Genomic DNA, 19,884 nt, shown 5'->3' with positions numbered 1-19,884 from the left:
TAATGATTCTAACTGCCTTTAGGTGACAAATTCTTTGCTATTTATTCAAAAAAAGTAGTGCTCTTCATAAAGATAATGTGCAAACAGACACCTTTTAGTAATAGTTAATTTACTTATTCAAAGTGGAATGTGTTGATTAATTATATAGCTTCTGTTATAATGTCATTTTTTTAATTTGAGCTTTTGTCATGGTGAATCAGCACTTCCAGTTCTGGGATTAAATAAATTCAGAAAAGAAACCGTCTGTGTTGTATTGTATAGATTGTATTGTACTTAACCAGACAATTATGCTATGATGTGTTTGCAGGACTGCTGCTTAACTTTTCTTTGGAAGTTGTCTTTCTCATAATATTTGCAAATCAAGTAGAAAGAGATTTTTTATCTATCATCTAAACATTAGCAAAAACTGAGTATTAAGGAAAGAGGGCATCGTAAAGGATACTTATTACTCTGATCAAATAGAACACGCTGAGGCAAACACAGGATCATTTCTGATTAAAAAAATATTTTCAAATGGTAGGTTAAATGATTTAACATGAGATATGATAATAGATAAGATTTGCTGTACAGAATAGTATATTTATTCTAGAATGTTATAGAATAGTATTCTATCATTCTAAGAATGCTTTTGAATCAGCTCACACAGATACTATGTTTACATGGTATCAGACTTATTAGGGAGGTTGATTACTACTTTAATACTGTTTTCACTAATAGTGTATCATCAAAGCTATTACCTGTGTTTCGTCTCAGAGGAATGCATGCCATAATTAAGTGCGCTTCAAAAACCAAATTAAACTGAATGGAAGAAGTAACCAGCAAGGATGTTCTCTTGAGCATTCATTCTTACCATGATGAATGATGCTTGTTTTTCTCTTCTCTTTAATTAGAATGTTTCTACATTTGCCAAAGAAAATGTTGGAATGCAGACAAAAACTGAAATTATAGGAACAGGGCTTGATGTAATAGCTTTTTTGTAAAGGAAACACAACTTGTTTGGTATTTTATTGAAACAGGAAGTTCAGAACCCCACTACACACAAGTACAACAAATTCTCAGGTGCTCGTTGAGTCATCTGTTGTTGGAAGCAGTCACATAGAAGGCTTCCCCTTGATTTAGTTTTAATCTTCAATTAACAAAGGGAAGGAAATTACATACAGATTTAGTTTTAGATTATGTGTAAAGCTCTCTATGTTGCTTTTTAGTTGTCACCCTGATGTGCGTACTTTGTGTGTATATCATGTTGGAACAACTGGAATGTTTCTGAGTGAATATATTCAGTTTTTAATGAGCATAAGAAACTTCATGTGCTTCCTTTTTTTAAAAAACGTAAAGCTTGCTTAATGAAAATATTCTGATTTTTCCTCCTTCTAGTCATGTCATACCTGATTTCATACAGCTTTACTGCTAGCAGGAAAAGTAATGATCTGTAACAGGGTGATAATTGATAAAACTATTATTTAAGTTTAGTCTGGGTTTATTTACTTTTTAATTGTCATGTTTGTTTATAATAAGATGACTGTTATACAGCAGAGAAGAGCATGGCAAAACCATGTAGTTTTCTTTAGCTGTGAAATCTTTAAAAGGCACTTGGGAATTTGTGTGTGTGTGCTCTCTGTAGAAGATTTAGTTTTTCCCTTCCTTCAGAGGTCTGTATGACACTGGCCTTCTTTGAATGAGAAAGGTTTTATTGAATTCCCTCCAAATCCCATCAATACTGTTCCTCTGTTTAATCCCAGGAGTACTCAAGTGCTGTACAGTGAATTTTCCTTTCCCCCACCAACAGTCTGAGCAATGCTGTCTTTGTAGCTCTCCCACTACTGGTCCATAAGATAAAGATGAGTGCATTAGCAATTTAATCAATAATGTCATTTTAAGAAAAAAACTCCATGGGTAACATTAGAACTGTCGTGCCAACTCCTAAATTTTAAAGTTGAAATATCTTTAAATTAAAAATAGACACATGATCCAGGGAGTACACAGGATGTTTTTAAACCTTTACCATATACAGGGTTATCTAGATTGAAAAGGAAAATTCTTTTTTGAATCTTCTAAGTATTGTATATATTTAGTATAGAAAGTATAGTATATCTAGAACAGTCTTCTTATGACGTACACACAAATGTATATAAACAGTACTTACATTGGGGTAGTTTATATTGTTTTATGGCCACCTTTTTCCATTGATTTTATTTGGAATTCTGGATTGAGATGGAGCCATAGACTGTAAATATTTGTTTTACAGTCTTGTGCTAGAAAACTAGTGTATTTTTTCCACAGGACGTTATTGAGCAAATATTGTATTTTATCTAAGTTATCCAGTTGTTTGACTAAAAAGTAACTTCAGTATTTTTGCTTGGAGTCCTTGTCTCTTTCTGTGCTTCAGAGTATTAAGCATTGAGCACCTACACTCAAATATCCAGTTGTTCATAGTTTATGTACAATACTTGCTAAGCATCCTTTGGTCTTTAATTTGAAAATGCTTCCTTATGCAATTGGCAGCCTATTGAAAAGGCCTACTCTTACTAATGCACCTCAGATAAAATCCAGACAGGCTAAAAAGTAGTAGTCTTACTGTCCTGCATAGTTCTTAGATGAAGAAAAACACCTGGTCTACCTAACTCAAAAATGTGATTGACAGAGTAATAGGGATATAGGAAAGAAACTCAGAGAGGAAGGCAGGGTCAGCAGTTTGACAAGCTTTGCCCAGCTGCCATGAGAAGTCACTGAAAGTCCACTATGATAAGAAGTTAATCATGTTATAGCTGGTCATCTCAAAATAAACAACAAAAAGAAGTTCTGTGTGTATTTTATAAAAATATTTCTTCACCGTTGAATTACATTTCCAGTAAAAAGAAGTGGACCATCTTCATGCCGTTTTACATCTACACTGTAATAGCTTCACCTGTAAAGTCACAGTTTTATTTCCTCTTCAGTAAGATAAGGTTCTGTAAGACTAAATGCAGATATAAGGTGATTCAAATTAATATTGCTGCATTATCTTTGTAACTAAAAAATCGCAAGATCCTATTTAAACTAGAAATAAGTGATAGAAAGGAAGCAAAGCACAAAACACTGCTAACCTTCACAGAGAAAGGTTAACACATCTTAAAATACTAAATGCATTTGAAATCCTAAGCCACAGTAAGATTATATTCTGAACAAGACTTATATTCTAAAATGGCTTCCTCTTCTCTTTGGCAATGGCAGCTGAGATCCAAAAGAAGGCACAGAAGTGTGAGTTAATATGTTGCACCTTCTGTTTGGTGTATCAGCTCAAAAGCTGATAGGTGGCAACTCCTTGAAATAGATATTGAAATCAGTTATTTTTAGAAGGGTGTCATTTGGCACCACTCACAACTAATCATTATGGTTTGTGAATTATTTTTTCACTTTGTTAAAATCAACTTGATGGCTTACCACCAACTTGAAAAATGCTCTGGTTTAAAAGAAAAAAAAAAGAGGAGCAGAGAATAAATGTAGTGTCAGGTACTCTGCCTTTTTCCTACCAGCTCTTGTGTCATGAAAGTATTCTATATTCGCAGCATAAATCTTTTTCATTCAGCTATACAAAAGACCATCACAGATTGCTGTCAAACATATAGTCAGAGTTTGTTCTTCTGGATTCTTTCATTTATTGTCATGCTAGAAGTTACAAAAGTTCATGAAAAGAATATTCAAATAGAAAATGCTAGTAGTGTGCTTTGGTTAGTACTTATGAAGAAAGAGATGCTCTCGAAGAAACTCTTTCTTTGAATAATTGTCATTTTAAAACATGTTCGATAAAAAGCACCTGATCAAATATTGTTCACTTTAAATACTTTTTTTCTATAAAACATTGTGTGCTGGCAGCTCCACTTGTTGCTCTTAGCACAGGAGGTTTAAATGACTTTACTTTTGATACCTCCTATGGGATCTTTTAACTTGTGACATAGATTAAGTTGAGAAGAGGTGTTATTACACATAAACAAATACCATTGCCAAGGTATACTAATCAGGAAAATTGTTGACCAGAAGTAATTGTGATAGTTCTGTCAGGAGTTTCCAAAAGTAAGCTAAATCTGTTATTTGTTTTATATATATATATATATACACACACATACATATATTTGTAACTAGTGGCATTCCATGAGACTTGCATCCATTTGAATGATGCCAGCTAATCTATTTGAATAGTTTTCTTTCAGTAGTTCTCAGGCAATTTTAAAGATTTTTCTATTACTTGAACATTAATGCAATTTCTACTGACCTTTTAGTTTGTATTTCAAAAATAAAGCATTCCCTGCTACTTATCATTGTAGTGCATGAGTTCCACTGCAAATATGGAAAATAACATATAAATTTTAATGCAATGTTCAGGGTTTCTACTATGCTAAATCATTACCCTGCATCTTTTATAAATGATTTAAGAAAAAACAGCTTATAATCATGCATCACTTTTTTCATTATAATGTGATCTGTTATGTTGTAGTACTTTGGGTGCTGAACAGAAGTATTTTACATTTTTGTTAATGAAGGAATATTTTAGGCTGCCCTACTTAGATGCACTTTTTTCCTCAGTTGAAACTAAAAAAAGGCAACTTTTAAAAAGTAATTTGCTGATGCCTCTTTTTTAAAGCCAAGTCTTTTTTATTTGTCTCACTGAAGCATATCAAAAAAAGATTGAGAAAAGTTGATCCTATGAAATTTGAAGGAAAAAGAACTGACTGTGTTCAAGCTTTGACATATTTCATAAAGCTGTTGAAAACCAAACCATGAAAGCCAGATTTATGAGCTTTTTTAAAGTTATTTGTAGAGTCCCAAGACGATTATGTTCCCATCACTTACTGTAGCCTTTAAAACTCAAATGACGCTTAAAAATATTCATGTTTGGCACACATTGAGTTACTGCTGGGTGTTGCAATGGCACTCAGCTAAACTAAAAGATTACAGGGAAGAATGTACTCTGCATTGGCTTAAATCAATTCAGTTTGTTGAGGGAGAGGAAAAGGACTTACATATTCATATTTTAAAGATAATACTTGGAATTATTTTTAATGTTAAGATTACTTTTATGGTGGGTTAATACAATTGTTTGGGGAAAGAGCCTTTAGGGAGCATCTGTGTAACCCTTCACATTTGCCAGGCTTTTCCTTTCAACAAGATCACTGATTTTGTTATTGCTGGAATAGAAAACCCTTTTATTTATTGAAGCATTATTCATCTGTACTTTGCCAGGTATAGCAAATCTGTTGACAGCACTGGATTTATCATTTACAATTAAAGGCCAATGGAAGGATTCACCTTGCCCCTAAACCACCAAAACAAATGTCATTCTTGGAGCTTGCTGCACAATATCCTGTGTTGATTAAAAAGAAAGTTGGACTGTCCAAAATGATCCAATATCTCAAAAGTCTTAGGTAGTTAATATGAGACTATCCTTTTCAATGTATTTTATGCAAATGCTAGGCTTCCATGCCTAGTATCTTGATTATATGTAGTCTTTAACTATAGGTAACATAAAGTTGTTTTCAGTTAATTGCAGCATGTTATTAGCTGATGGAATTTCTATTTAAAAACAGTCTTTTACTGGTAAAATACACTTAGCTTGAAATGTGTTATGTTTCAGTCTGTGTAAATGCAGGTATGTTCATGACATTCTCTGTGCTTCTTCTGTAATTAAACTTTGCTACTTACTCATTAACACTTCATCCCTTAAGCTGCTCCACTGAAATGAATGAGCTACTCATGGAACAGGTGCTAGTTCCATGGAATACGTACTGGTCTTTAAAAAAAAAAAAAAAAAAGCTTTTTGTGGATTGGCAGAGTCGAGTAAGTCTAGAGGATACTATATGTAAAACGTGGGTAAATGGTTTCAACATAGGGGGATAAATGCCAAGATGTGACATTCCTTATTGCTGCCATGTGGGAATGGACTATGAGAGAACAATAAGGATAAATTGCAACTGTTATAGTAAAAAAAAAATAAGCTAAATTTAGTTGAGGTAATTATTTTTGTGCAGATAAGAATTCAAATTAAAAGATGATTCCATACCTAACTTTTACAATTTTAACTCACTAAATATACCTATTACATCTACCAAAAGTGACTTCATACTTACTTGTGGCTGTGTCTACATAAGCCAGTAATGCAGAGTGATGGGAATGGATGGCAGAGCAAGCCAGTTAGCGCTGAGAACCCACCTTGCACATAATACTTGGTTCGGTGCTCTGGACTAGTTCGAGTCTGGTCCCTTGAACTGAGTGCATCTGCTGGTTAAATTTCCTCTGAAAGGAATCCAGTCTGTGCACTTGAAGGCTGCTCCACGATGTAAGCCCAAACAGAGTTGGGGACAACCAAGAGATTAGTTTCAAAATTGCACTCCCAGTTTGAACTAAAACTGTAAGTATGTAAGTATCTCTTATGCTGAAGGTCTTGTGAGGCTATATCCAGCAAGAGTAGGTCTTTGTAAACTGTGAGGGAAAACATGTCCTTGTATGTGCTGTATACCTTTTAAAGTTGTGGATGGTTTTCTAAAGCAAATTATTTGGAGGCTGAGATTTTCTTGATTTGTATGTTGGTTCAACTGTGTTTGTTCAGTTGCCAGCTGCTGAGTTAAGGAAAGAGAAGAATGTCTGACTTTAATTTACTTCCTTTTGATTTTTGAAGCGGAGGAACTTGCATACATTTAAAAACTTACTTAGATGGAGAGTCCTCCCAACAGTGTCAGATAGAAAATGGTGGCTTCAATGTGGCTTACTTCAGATCTGCTGCACAGACGATTTGTGTATGCTCAGATCAACTCTTTCTCATACACACAATGAGCCCACCACACCAGCATACTATGGAGTCATTGGCATACAATGTACTGCTATCCTATCCATATGCTACATTCATTGTCTAAGATTTTTCTAAGCTAACAGGCAGGAAAATCTAGTTAATCATCACCTAAAGTAGTAGAATTGTAGATTGACTCTGTAAGTGGTATCCTACTGCCCAGCTTGTCATAGCTAGCTCTTTTGTCATCACTATTGCAAACTAAAATAAAGTTTAACATATTCAAAGACAAAACTCAATCTCCTTTTAAATTGCTACCATTTACATGGCAATTCCTGCCATATTCTATGCTTTTTCCTCTCTCCTATTGCATATAAAGATGTTCTTTAGAGAACTTTCTTTTCCTTTTCTAGAGCAAGTAAATACTGCAGAAAAAAAAATTTTTGCTAAATTATGTTTGCATATTGAAGTTCTTAGTTCTGCACAGATTTTCACAGATTGCTAATTCTGCACACACGAATAGTCTCATTGAGGTCAATGGCATTACTCAGGTGCATAAGGATAAGGTTGGAAGTAAAATGATCTTGACAGATTTAAGAAATGATCAGAAATAATATGATGGAGTTCAATAAGGAAAAGAGCAAAGCAGGGAGAAATAATTGACCACGGAAATGAAAAATTAGATTGACAGTATTTCTGTGAAAAAAGCAACTGAGTATTTTAGAGAATCCAGAACAGAATATGTCACCTATGTCATGTTCTGCTGAAAGAAGCAGGCATACTAGGATGTGTTAACAGGAATGCTATACCTAAAATACATGAATTGTTCCCACTGTACACAGCACTGGTAGGGCCTCAGCTAGAGTATTGTGTCTAGTTTTGGGCACCACACTTCAGGAAAGATGTGAATCAATTGGAGGGAATCCAGGGGAGAATAACAAAGTGATCAGAGGTCTAGAAAACATGACCTGTGAGCAAAGATTGAAAGAATTGTGTTTGTTTAGTCTAGAGAATAGAAGACCAAGGAGAGAGATGATAACAGTCTTCGAATATTCAAAAGTTTGTTGCAAAGAGGAAGAGAATAAATTGTTCTCCATGTCCCTTGGCACTAGAACAAGAAGTAACATGCTCAAAATGCAGCAAAAAAAGTTAGATTAGATATTAGGAAAAGCTTTCTGACTATAAGAGTATGCAAACACTGGCATAGATTGCTTACAGAGGTTGATAATTTCTATCTTTGAACCTTTTTAGGTTTCTTGGGGTCTTGCCACTTGTAGTAGTACCTCTAGTGGTACACCAGAATGATACATGGCACAGACTGATATGTGGCACACTCATGTACCACTTCAGAGTGATGCAAGGCACAGATCTACTATATTTGGGTGAGAAAAAATCCTTTTCAGGACTATTCATTATAATTGGTAATTATTTGCAGAATTTAGAGCTCAATTTGCAATTGCAATTTGCAGTTTCATCACTGCCCGATAGTCAGTTGAGTTTAATTCTCTTGAAAGAAGACAAAACCAAAGATGAACAAGTTATTGAGGTATTTCTGAAGGAAGGTTTAAACTTTTTCTTATCCAGAATAATCCTTCTTTAACTAATTTATAATGAAAGGATTTTTTAATTTCAAAAAGAATTAGTTGGTGTTTAAGCCAAATACAAAAATATTTAATTCAGAAAGTTTTTGGAATTATAAACAAATACCACAATAAAGTGACCACATTTTACAACCTTAACAGATTGTTTTTATGTGATATATATTATCCTATATATATTATATATTCTATTATATATGTAGGAGCAGAAATACAGCTCCTTGATTTAGACATCAAGCTTATCCTCAAAAGGGAAAAGACTTTACAAAAAAGTCCTTAAATTTATTTACCCTAATTTTTTTCTATTAATCTATAGATGATTATGTTGATATTATATAGTATTTTTAAACAGTTCTAGTTTAGGAAAACAAGTAAATTAAACTAAAAATAAGTGAATTTGTTATCTTTTTTCCTGCAAAAATTTTCTGTCCCGGAAGAAATGGTTCAAACATCTTCCAGTATAATTTTGAATATCTGCCAAGCAGTAGATTTATTTGCCAAACATTTTCATACAGTATTCCCACTGGGACTCAGTCTTTCAGAGAATAAATTGGTGAAATTAGCTTTTCTTATCAGTCTGTGGGATTTGAGAGAAGCAAGCTTGTCTGCCAACACGGAGTGGAAAGAAACAATATTAGCTAAATCGGCTGCATTTTAGCTTTCTTCCCTTCATCTTGGCCAGGAAACACATGAAGGACTATGGAGAGGAGGGGAAGCAACTGTGTTTTGGAGAAACTTCCAGATAATACAATCTTTAGTGTATGTCATTTATCCTTCTTCTACATTCTTTTTTTTTTTTCTTTCCAAGAGCAAACATGGGAGGTTTCTTTTTTCAGGACCAAATTTTTCACTCTATCTTTTAAACCTTTCTCCTTTTTCTTCTGTCTCCCATGTCAGTGCACAAGTCCCTTACTGCAAAAACATAAACTGAGTTTGCCTGTACATAATCTCTGTTTATGTCCATGTGCTGGGGTGATGATGTAGCTTTATCAAGCATTCAAAAAGTGCATTCTCAGTTTTCTCTATTTGAGGGCTTATGGTTGTCTAATTTGACGAGTTTCTATTTTAGCCAAGTGTTACTACTATCCAATATAAAAATGTTATTTCAGTAAATATTCAGAAATATGGATATAATATAAATAATTTGCATGAATGTTGCAAGTTGAGTTATGCTCAGAGAATAACAACCATCCATACCAATTATAAATGTATTTCATGCCAAGGAGTGGAATGAGATTATTGTTGCTATTCACATAAATATATTTACCCAGTTGCTTTTTACTGAACAATACTTGTATGGTTTGAACCACTTGGACTCATGCATCCATGTGATGCCACATTAATTTAGGCGAGACTCTTCAAAGGTAAAGAGCTATTTCTTTGTGAAACAACTTGCTGAATGATCTTGTATCCAACTTTCAACAAGCTCTTTTATGCTGGTGAGCACCAATTTATTTATCTAGCACAGCATTTCAATATAATTTTAAATTAAAGAATTTAGTGAATATTTTTCAGCTCTAATGTTAATATATTGAAAAAATAACAGCAGAGTGCTAAAATAAATTGCAAAAAAAATCAAACTAAAATGGTGATCTCTTAATTTAAGTAGCAAATGTACATCACACATTGTTACTACAAAAATAGAGTTGCTATTTGATTAGTCATTTCCATTCTTTTAATAAACCTGACATTTAGAAAGATGAGAAAGAGAGCATTTCTTCCTTGTCCTGCAGGAGAGCTACAGCACTGTTAGCACAAACTCCCTTGATCCCTGTAGGGTCCTGCAGATTCTGCAAATTCCTCACTGCAGGATAACTGTACTTTCAGAAGTCTGCCCACTGCAATATGCTCCCCTTTATCAGAAGCAGGCCAATACTTCATTTCTGTGTATGTGTGTGAGCCCTTGATCTTCAAACGTACATGGGGTTCCACATATGTGTTTTTCTTTTAAATTTTTACTAAGTGACAGACTGTCTGAAAATGCACATAACGATTTTAGGGTAATGTTTCCTAACAGTGCTGTAGCTTGTATATCTAGCAGTGTTGTAGCTTTAGTATGTTGCTCTTCTTGAATAGGTTGGTCTTTTTACAGAATTACAGTAACTGAAAATATAGATGTTACTGGCACAATATATTTATTTGTACTGAAATCATATGGATATTAAAATCTTAGACATTGAGATTTCCCCAGCAACATTACCCAGCTATATTAAATAGATGTATTATTTTATGTGCATCCTTCTTGTTAAATTTGTAGATTAATGAAGCATAAAGATTCTTTCAGTTTTATCAATTTCATGCTTTTTTGACATTTAATAGTTGCAGAGTGGTGAATTAACCCATAGACTTTGATGGTCAAATCCTTTTCTGTTTGATGAAAATGGACAATTTCTCATCAACTTCAAATGAAATAACACTTGGGTTTTAGACACATATAAGCCATAAAATATACAGTCTTATCTCTTCAGACTTATCTCTGAAATTTTATCTTCTGCTGTTTGCATTTAATAAAATGTATTTATTATTTTTGCAAGTAGCAGTAACCACGATGTAGTTAAAACTTTCCATATGTTCAACAAATACTTCATATGAAAATAGCCTAAATAGGCATTGGTAAGGTTTCCAATATTATATTAACCCCTCAGCAAAATAGTAATGATAAAATACATTTTCGAAGTGTATTTTTGTAGGTTTATTTGTCTCTGATTAATAGCAGAAATTAAGAGTAAAGATTTACCATAATGCACATTCAAATTTTTAGACATGTACAGATATTATAAATGGCTTCATTTTATATAATATTTTCAAAGCAAGTATTTCACATTTTGAATTCCAGACTATAAATACAATTTATATTAAATTTAATAGTTCAGGACCGTATTCTCCATTTAGTTCTTGTGAGGAATTATTTTTCTAATTGCGTTTTGGACTGAAAATGTCTTCATGTGCCATTTTCTGGAAGTACACTGGAAACTGTGTGCTGTTCGTAGGACATTAGCAGTTTCATTGCTGAAAACATTCCCATAGACATTCAGAAAAATTAGTTTTCTTATATTGTCTATTGCATGAATTCAAGCATCTATTCAGATATATACCTTAGGGGAAGAACTCACATAATTCAAAAAGGAAGAATAATTTTTACTAAAAGGTTTTTTTCTTTTTTAATCTTCCTCCTTAGTGTAGCCTAAACTAACATTTTAAAACAAGTTTAGTTGCCATCCAATATAATATTTTCTTAAAATCTTAAGCAAAAATGTTATTTTACTATTTACTTAATGATGACAAGCTTTGTATGCCAACCTTTCTTGTTCTTTTTCACCCAGAATTAAAACCAAAAAAGGGGATGGATGGAAAAGAGATTGATGTCTTGTAAAAATATAAATCAGAGTTCACTCCGTTAGTTTCAACATTTCCCACAGTGAAAGCAGCCTACAATCAGATATTTTCCCCTCCTTCTTAGCTGTCTCTTCTGATCATCATCTCTGATCATCTTCTCTTGCTGCTGTGATTTGGGTCCTGATCTGACAAATAGATACACCTTTGGGGGACTTGAGGCTTTTTCCTAAGTCTCGTTAAAAGGTCACATCCTTGTTCCTATATGGAAGGCTTTTGTATTTGTTCCTGCACCCTACCCACCAAGAGCTTATTTGTATACATTTTCATAACATTCTAGACAAAGTTGTAAAGTTCGTTTAATAAGTGGTGTTTTGGTTTGGGGGGATTGAGAACCAGAATCAAAATTGAACAGGTGGATGGCAAAAAGTCTCAATATTGAACAAGTACATGTACAACATAGGTTAACAAATTTTACTATTTTGTTTCTGCTGATGTTGAAATTTCTGAGCTGAATTCTGGAAATATTAGGAAACATGAGATGAACGTCTTATACTACTGAAACACAAGAGGGAGGATAGTTGGTGAAATGTGTTATTTTTGTAAGGAAGAGAAAGAGAAGTTCTATTTCTTTACCATAAGTTCTTCATAAGTTTTATTTCTGTCAAGAGTGATTTTTTCCCCTTCCAATCTTAGATTCAAAGAAACATCTACATTAATGATACCTTTTTGACAAATACATACATATACCAGGCATCCTCCTACCATCCATCCATCTAGTGAAAGAATGAAATTAGTGCTTACGGTCTTAATAAAAAGAGTAAACAGACCCTCTTATAAGAGATTTCATTTTTCTATCCATCTGCTAACAAATATAATTAGAAAGGAAAATTGACGTCACTCTGATATCATAGCAGACAGCAGTGCCATCTGTAATAATACAGACTGACACAATTGTAACTATAACTGCCAATTGATACAGACACAATTTGTGGAAATAATCACTTTGGGGGCCTGAAATTTTCCCAGGCTTGGTCTCTGCTGAGGAATTATTTATTTATTTTTAAAAGCTTACACAAAATCTGTATGGTTTCAAAGGGCTTGAAGCACTCCTGGAGTGCTGTGAACTCTTTGATGTTGCAGAAGCAGCTGAGTCAATTCAATGGTAAGAGCTAGATTATGCTATTTAATCCCAAAACCAAACTCTGCATGGTCAGCTAAATGGTTGTCTCTTCAGCACCTGGCTAGTACTATTTCTTTCAGATTAGTGGGCCAGAAAGCAAAGTTAACCTTTCAGAATACTCTGTGAGCTGTGTGAACTTAAACGCTACTAATTTTTCTGAGCTCTGAGAAATGGGTGGACCCCAGGTGCTCGAGCAAATCCAAGCACAACTGTGTCTGGAAAGCTCTGGTGGTGATTCAGGTGAAGGAAAGATAAATACGAAGTTCCAAGTTGAAACTTATTTTGATGATGTCACACAGATATACTGTATACTTTATCTTGTCATACTAACAAATGCATTGATAATACCCACAGCTAGGTGTTTAAAAGGAAATTTAAGAAATCAGGTACCATCTCAATAGCATGTGAGCATTTCACTTTCTTGGTCTCTTTTAATCTAAGCTAAACATAGAATAAAACATGCTACTTGCATACATCAGCTGATGCAAGTGTTATTTGGTGCTCAAAATTTGCATTTCCTGATTTGATGATTAGCTGTGTGCATTTTTGCCTTTAATATTAATTTAGTCCAAATGTTCTTCTTGTAGAAAGACATATTGTACAAAAGAGTTTTCATTACAGTGACAGCAAATAAATGCTTTCAGGGAAAATGCATGAGGAAGTGGGAATACAATTAGCCCTTTTAAGTCATATTCCACAAAATGTGAGAAATAGCAGGACTGCAACAAGTTATATTTTGCATCTTCTATCTAACACAAGTTCTGCTGAATTTTTAAAATAATTTCTCAATCCTGAACATTTTCATCTTTGAAATCTTAGAGTTACAGGCTGATAAAAACGGTGTTAAGTCTTTGAGTTAAAACTGTTTTATTTTAGATAAACTAATGCTAAAGTCTCTTGATAATAGTTTTTCTTCTTTCATTGCAGTTGTTTTGTCCAAATAAACAACTGCAGAGATCTTCTCTGTGTTAGATCAACTAAGATGGGATTGTATCTATCATGAAGCTGTTTTGAGGTTGATGTGAAGGGATTATTATTTTTCATTAGAGTATAGTGCATTCTTTAATTGGTTGACCTAACTTACCACAAGCACTTTTGTAGTTGCCTCATGGTTGCACAGTTTTTTAATATATGAAAATGAATGATTGCAATCCCAGCAACACCAAAATTATGACACTATTTTTTACATCAGAGATTGCAAGCTGTGTTATATTCTTGATCTAGTCCCATTTTAAGACACTGACCATAGCCTCAAAGCCTAAGGCTCCCAAGACCCCATCAGCAAGTGGTACGCTTACAGATTCCTCTGAGGCCACATATTAAATTTGTGCAGTACTTAGTTTTCTGTATTTCATGACATCAAGATGCCCAGCAGCCAGGTATTTATAGAAGAGCATTCTGTGTACCTCCATATGTACCTCAGGTGGAGGTAAATGGTGCATACCTTGTCCAAAATAAGATCTGCACGTGTGAGATATCATGTGCCAACTTATGCACAGGAAATACAATCAGATTTGTCCACTGCATGAGTGATGAAGAGTTGCTCTACACATGTATCATTTATCTCACTGAGACTCAAGACTGTCCCTTGGAACTGAGCCCTCGTCCTCCAAAGTCTGCAGTGTAACTCTACTTTGTTGCAGTGCTCAACAAAATTATTTAGAAGCTCTTTGGCTGCAGTGAGGCAGGATTAGGTGCCATTACATTCACAAACGTAAATTCACACAAGAATTATAAATAGAGGGTGTCTCTTGGATTCTGCTTGAGTCCTTTTGGCATCCTTCAGCCATAGCAGTCTCTGTAACCAGCTGCATTCAGCATACAAAGAATCAACTTTGTTTTAGTATCAAGAGAGTAGCTGAGGAATTGACAAGCACAGAAAGTTGAATTCTCTGTTGATGGAGGAGATCTCAGAGTTCAGGCTAGGATTGACTTGTTTCACAAGCAGAGGACAACGCACAGAGACTACCTGAGCTATACCTCATATTTGCACGGGCTTCATGCTTCACTGGTGCTTCAGCTGGCTATTTTTTTATGAGTGCTAAGGCAATTCACTTTCACTTTTATCTAAGGATGTGTGAAAATGCTGTAGAACTATTTGGTTTCATAAACCCTTGTAAGTTGGGTAAGTTGGGTGCACTTTCTCTGGCTGCACATCTCCTGCTAAGCATATATATTATTGCATTAAAATCTTAACTTCCTGTGGTCTCACAGCAAGTTTGTGCCAGAATTGGAGGAAGAACTCAGGTATCTACTCAATAAGTAATTTATTCCACTGTTCCAGTTACACCTCTTCACTGACTACAGTTTCTTATTCTTCCATGTTATGTAAATGTAAGAGATATATGCAGAGTAGCCTTTTTTCTGCCGTGCAACTCGCTCTTATGATTCCTTGTGATCATCTGTATAAAAAATTACAAGCATCAAATAATATGAAAACTTTGTTTTTGTTTTCATTATAAATTCTCTAACCTTTAACAAGGGATACAGGATCAGAAATATTACACACTTATTTGTCAGATCAAGGTTAACCTCACTGTAAGAAATGCAAGCTTGATTTCTTTTTTATTTTAATGTGAAAACTCTATATTGTTTAACATGGTTGGTGTGCTTATATGCATTGCTTTTGTGCACACTGTAGCTAAAGGAAATGGTTTTAAATGCCAAACCACTATCCTATCTGGTATATGCAAAGAAGAAACTTTGCCTCATATAGATCAAGCAGGTTCGTATTCGATAGTGTTACAGGCTGTGCAACATTCACAAAGGACTTCCTTTTTTGCTTTTGTGAGGACGAAAGAGTTTACATGAAACAGTTAGTTTACAGATTCTGCTAGATATGCCACATAGTTTTGTTATGTATTTTTACCAGGAGCTGCTTGTTTTAAACTGTCTTCTGTCCCCTTAGACTGTGATCTGGGCCTATCGAAAGGAATTAAGAGTTAAAGCATGAATTTCCATTAAGTATTTACACAAATGTGCAGCAACATTAGAAACAAATAACGTAGTAGAGGGTTATTTCTAGAGGTTTACCTTCATGTCTTTTACAGTTGGCTCATACTCAAATGCAAGGTTAGGCTTAGATGTTTTTTAAATTTAATTGAGCCGGCAAAGGTAGTTAAGCTTTTGGATGCATAAACCCATTTCAATATTTAAAATAGAAAAGCAGCAAATTACAAAGCTAAATATAAACTGGTTAAATTGCTCTGAATTTTGTTATTTGTGTCACATAATATGTCTGCAAGAAAAGGCAGCTGGTATCTTTGGAGCACAGGAGGTGGAAATAGCCACTAAAGTAGTATAAACTCTGAATTATATACTTTATAAAGTTCACAGGTACAAACTGATGAGCACTATATTTTCTAAATTCTGTAAAAATCTCAGTTTGTATTTGCACTGAACAACTATAATTATTTAGTATATCATTTAGTATTTCTCTGCAATAACCAGTATTATAAATGTAAGCATGTATGATTATGGTGAAAGACAATTCTGTCATAAGAAGAATTATAGGAAAACCATCTAATCTGTAAATGAAATTGTCTCAACTCTGGTTTTGGAATTATATCAGTCAAGTACATTGTGTATGGGCATTTTAGCTCTTCTTTCAAAACAACCATAATATTAAAATACAGCAAATTCATGGTACAGTTTACCCAAGAGCTTCTGAATCAGCTGACAAAATATGACATATTCATGTACTATAATTCTGTTTCTGAATTCATGAAGAAAAGGATTTGTTTTACTTTTAGTGCAGTTAAAACGTATTGACTATCAATTTCCATGTTTCCTCAAATACAGATCTGCAGACTTCAACGTCATCTATCAACAGGAAAATATCAGCAGAATCTCTTTTCAAGTCAGCCTGTGATGTTTGTATCTCCTACCAGTCAGCCACCCTGCAAAAAGCTGACTGAACTTATACAGCTCTCAGGAGGAAAAATATGTAAAGCCTTACGTCAGGCAAAAATCTGTATAGGGGGTTTCCCAGGAAAGAAGTACCAGGAAATAAAATACCTATCAGAAAAATGGATATTAGGTAAGAGACTAAATTTCAACCCATATAAAATATTATGGAATATGTATTCAAAAATTAACTGTAAATAGATTACTAAACTGAGATTATGGAGAGAAGAGAATGGAACAGACTTTAACAGTTGTTACATTTTTAGGAAGATTGTCTCCATGGTAAGAATTTTCTGTTAAAATTAAGACTGCTTTTTGCTGATCCTAGTACTTACCATTGTAATTTTACCAAGAACAGTCTCATCCAAAGTGTTTCAATTTATCTTTTGTATTATTGTTTCACTTAGATATCATGTATATCTGAACAAACTAAATTATGGGAAAACCCCCTTGGGATAATTGCTTTTAAAAAATGGCATATGTTTCAGTTTTAGATACAAGTAAGAAAGATTTTAAACTGGTGTAGACTGTCATAGCACTACTGAAATACAATGATTTGTACCCTCTGATAATCTCTCTTGAATTATATATTATACATTTGAAATACAATTTTCTGCAGTCACTATTTCAGTTGCAACAAATTTCTTCTTAAAATTTCCTGTTGAGTTTCTGAGAGTTGTTAGTTGACTGCTTTTTCATTATGGACACCACAGTTCTAAAGGTTATCTCTTTGCAGGGAATCAGATGTAAAATTGTAATATCATTTCCCTCAAAGAAAAGCTTTTGATAATCTCTCTAGGATTTACAGCTTCCAGTCTGACAGTTTCCCTCTTTTTGACAAGCTAAGGGTTTTTTTTTTCCAAAAAGGGAGAACTCTTGCATACTAAAAAAAATTAAGATTAATTTTGCTCATAAACTAGCTTTACTTTATCTTTGACGCTCCTCCAGATAGTACCTCACTCAAACTCTGACAATAAATGTACCACGACTCAATATTACACAAGACCAGACAAACAAGTCCTAATCTCTTGACTGTTAATGCTCTCTGACCATAATGACTTAAAACCTGAAAGAATCACTGAAAAAAGAAAGTGAGTGAGCCATAAGGAAAAGCTAGTTGTCTAAACACAAGTGTATTTGATACTTCCACAAAGATAAAATCATGAAGAGTTGAAAGAGACACACAAGAAGAAGCCATTGTTTATTGTGCCCTTTTTTAAGCTTTGAAGAAGATTTAAAGAGCAAATGTCCCAAAAAAGTGACAAGATGAGGAAACGAGGTTTGTGTGAGACTGAAAATATGATGTAGTAAACTAAAGAAAAACATTTTTCACAGCAGTTCATCAGTCATAACTTTCAGATGGACAAATGTAATAATCTAGAATGACATGCAATTCATTCTATAATACATGCAATTTAATACCCATCTCCTGCTATTATATAATTTTGTCTCTAGTTTATATATTAAGTCAAGTTTCATTGCATGAGACTGTGCACGTCTAACTCTTCTCCTGGTCTCATAGAGTTCTGCCTCTCTCCAGCCCCAGTTACCGCATGAGCTAAATGCAGTTGGATAGGCCAAGCTCAGCCCACCAGTGGATCGAAGGAGTCACTTGTCCCACCACACAGAGTTTCACACATTAGGAAGCGGATTCTGAATTCTTTGTGCCTTTTGCAAGTTTCTCAGTATATGCGCTCTTGCATTCTGATGACGCCTTTTCTAACTGTTATATTCTGCTCATGAGGCATGATTATGTAGACTCCTGCTAAAGGATTGTAAATGATGAATCATGAGCACATATCTGAGAGGAAGGATACAGACCTTTGAAGTTCTGACCCTTTCTCAGCAACTGTTGACATGTTTACTGTATGTACGCAGCAGCCTGTCCCTACAGATTGATGTGTTAAATAAATCAAATCAAATCTGAAATTTTGTCTAATCTTTGACACTTCTGTGTTGCAGTCCAGTTGGTTTGTGGTTATCTGCTTTCTGCTCTTAATACCTACTGCCAATTAATTCAACCAAGGTTGACCACAATAAAAAAAAAATAAGTCGATAATTCAGCACCTTTTTTAAACTAAAGTAAATGGTGTGTTTGCTGTACTATCATTTGACTGTTTGCATTTATTTACAGGGTTCTCCTCTCTCTGTCCTCAGCTCCGTCACACTGTTTTGTATCAAAAATTGGTCTAAAGTACATGGCACTTTATAATCAGCTTCTTGTGCATTTTATCCTAAATAATTCTTTTTTATTTCTTTTAGATTCAATCACGCAGCATACAATATGTCCTATGGAAAACTACATTTTTCAGCTGTGATCTAACTCAAGAGTTTCCATATGGTTTTAAGGAAACAAGCCTAGTTTGGATTCAACAAGAAACTAAGCTGTGAATAAATTTTCTAAGAAAAAGCAAGCAACATATTTATAAATATAGTCAAATGTTTTCTACATTTTTATTACTTGTGTAAATGACCATCTTGTGAAATCTTTAGCTTTTTATAATAAAGTACTTCCCTAATAAAAATCATCATGCTTTTATTTATTTGTTGGAGACCATTAGGCCTAAAAGTTGAATTAATCATTATTCACTGAGAAGAAGTGGGAAGATATTTGCTAGTGCCTGAGTGAATTTGATCATGTTGCAGTGCAATTAGATGTGCATGCTGTGTGGATGTGTGTGCCTGAGCTGGCTTTGGTCTAGGTAGCAGGAGTTGTGCAACCAGTGAAGATGTGTGGATGCTATAAGCCTCCTCTATTCTGAGTGCCTCTGTGGACAGCTGAAGGCCCATGTTGCCGTATCTTCATGACTAGTGCTAATTAAGTTTTTTAGGTAAAAGTATAAGGTTGCCCATCATGCTTAACTCACACTTCTGGTGTAAACTTGCACTCCTAAATCCTGTTTTCAAAAGTAACTGAAACTCAGTAATTATGCTCAGATGCATAGTTATGATATTACTTTATTTAAATACCTTTAATTGAGTTTCAAGCTGTGTTTACCTCACATGTAAGCTAAAACTATAAGCCAGTACTGATACTGAGTCAAATGAATTAAGGCAGCAAATCATTCATATGCTTAAATCTGTTGAAAATGTAACTTGTAATTAAA

At 34.2% G+C, this 19,884-nt stretch overlaps 1 protein-coding gene across 5 annotated transcripts in view; it reads left to right on the top strand.

The window, feature by feature from the left end:
• Positions 1–19,287, top strand: part of MCPH1 (microcephalin 1) — a 135,849-nt gene extending 116,562 nt beyond the window's left edge. For all 5 annotated transcript variants that reach the window (XM_067294211.1, XM_067294210.1, XM_067294215.1 and 2 more), the window contains 2 exons: positions 16,673–16,910; positions 19,040–19,287. In XM_067294211.1, the coding sequence (XP_067150312.1) occupies positions 16,673–16,910; positions 19,040–19,095 (294 nt within the window). In that variant the 3' untranslated portion in view covers positions 19,096–19,287. The remainder of the gene's footprint in view (positions 1–16,672; positions 16,911–19,039) is intronic.
• Positions 19,288–19,884: the final 597 nt, after the last annotated feature.

Source organism: Apteryx mantelli, chromosome 3, assembly GCF_036417845.1.
Source record: "Apteryx mantelli isolate bAptMan1 chromosome 3, bAptMan1.hap1, whole genome shotgun sequence".
Taxonomy (NCBI): Eukaryota; Metazoa; Chordata; class Aves; order Apterygiformes; family Apterygidae; genus Apteryx; species Apteryx mantelli.
The sequence above is the reverse complement of the archived record's forward strand: the minus strand, read 5'-3'. Positions and strand labels throughout refer to the sequence as shown.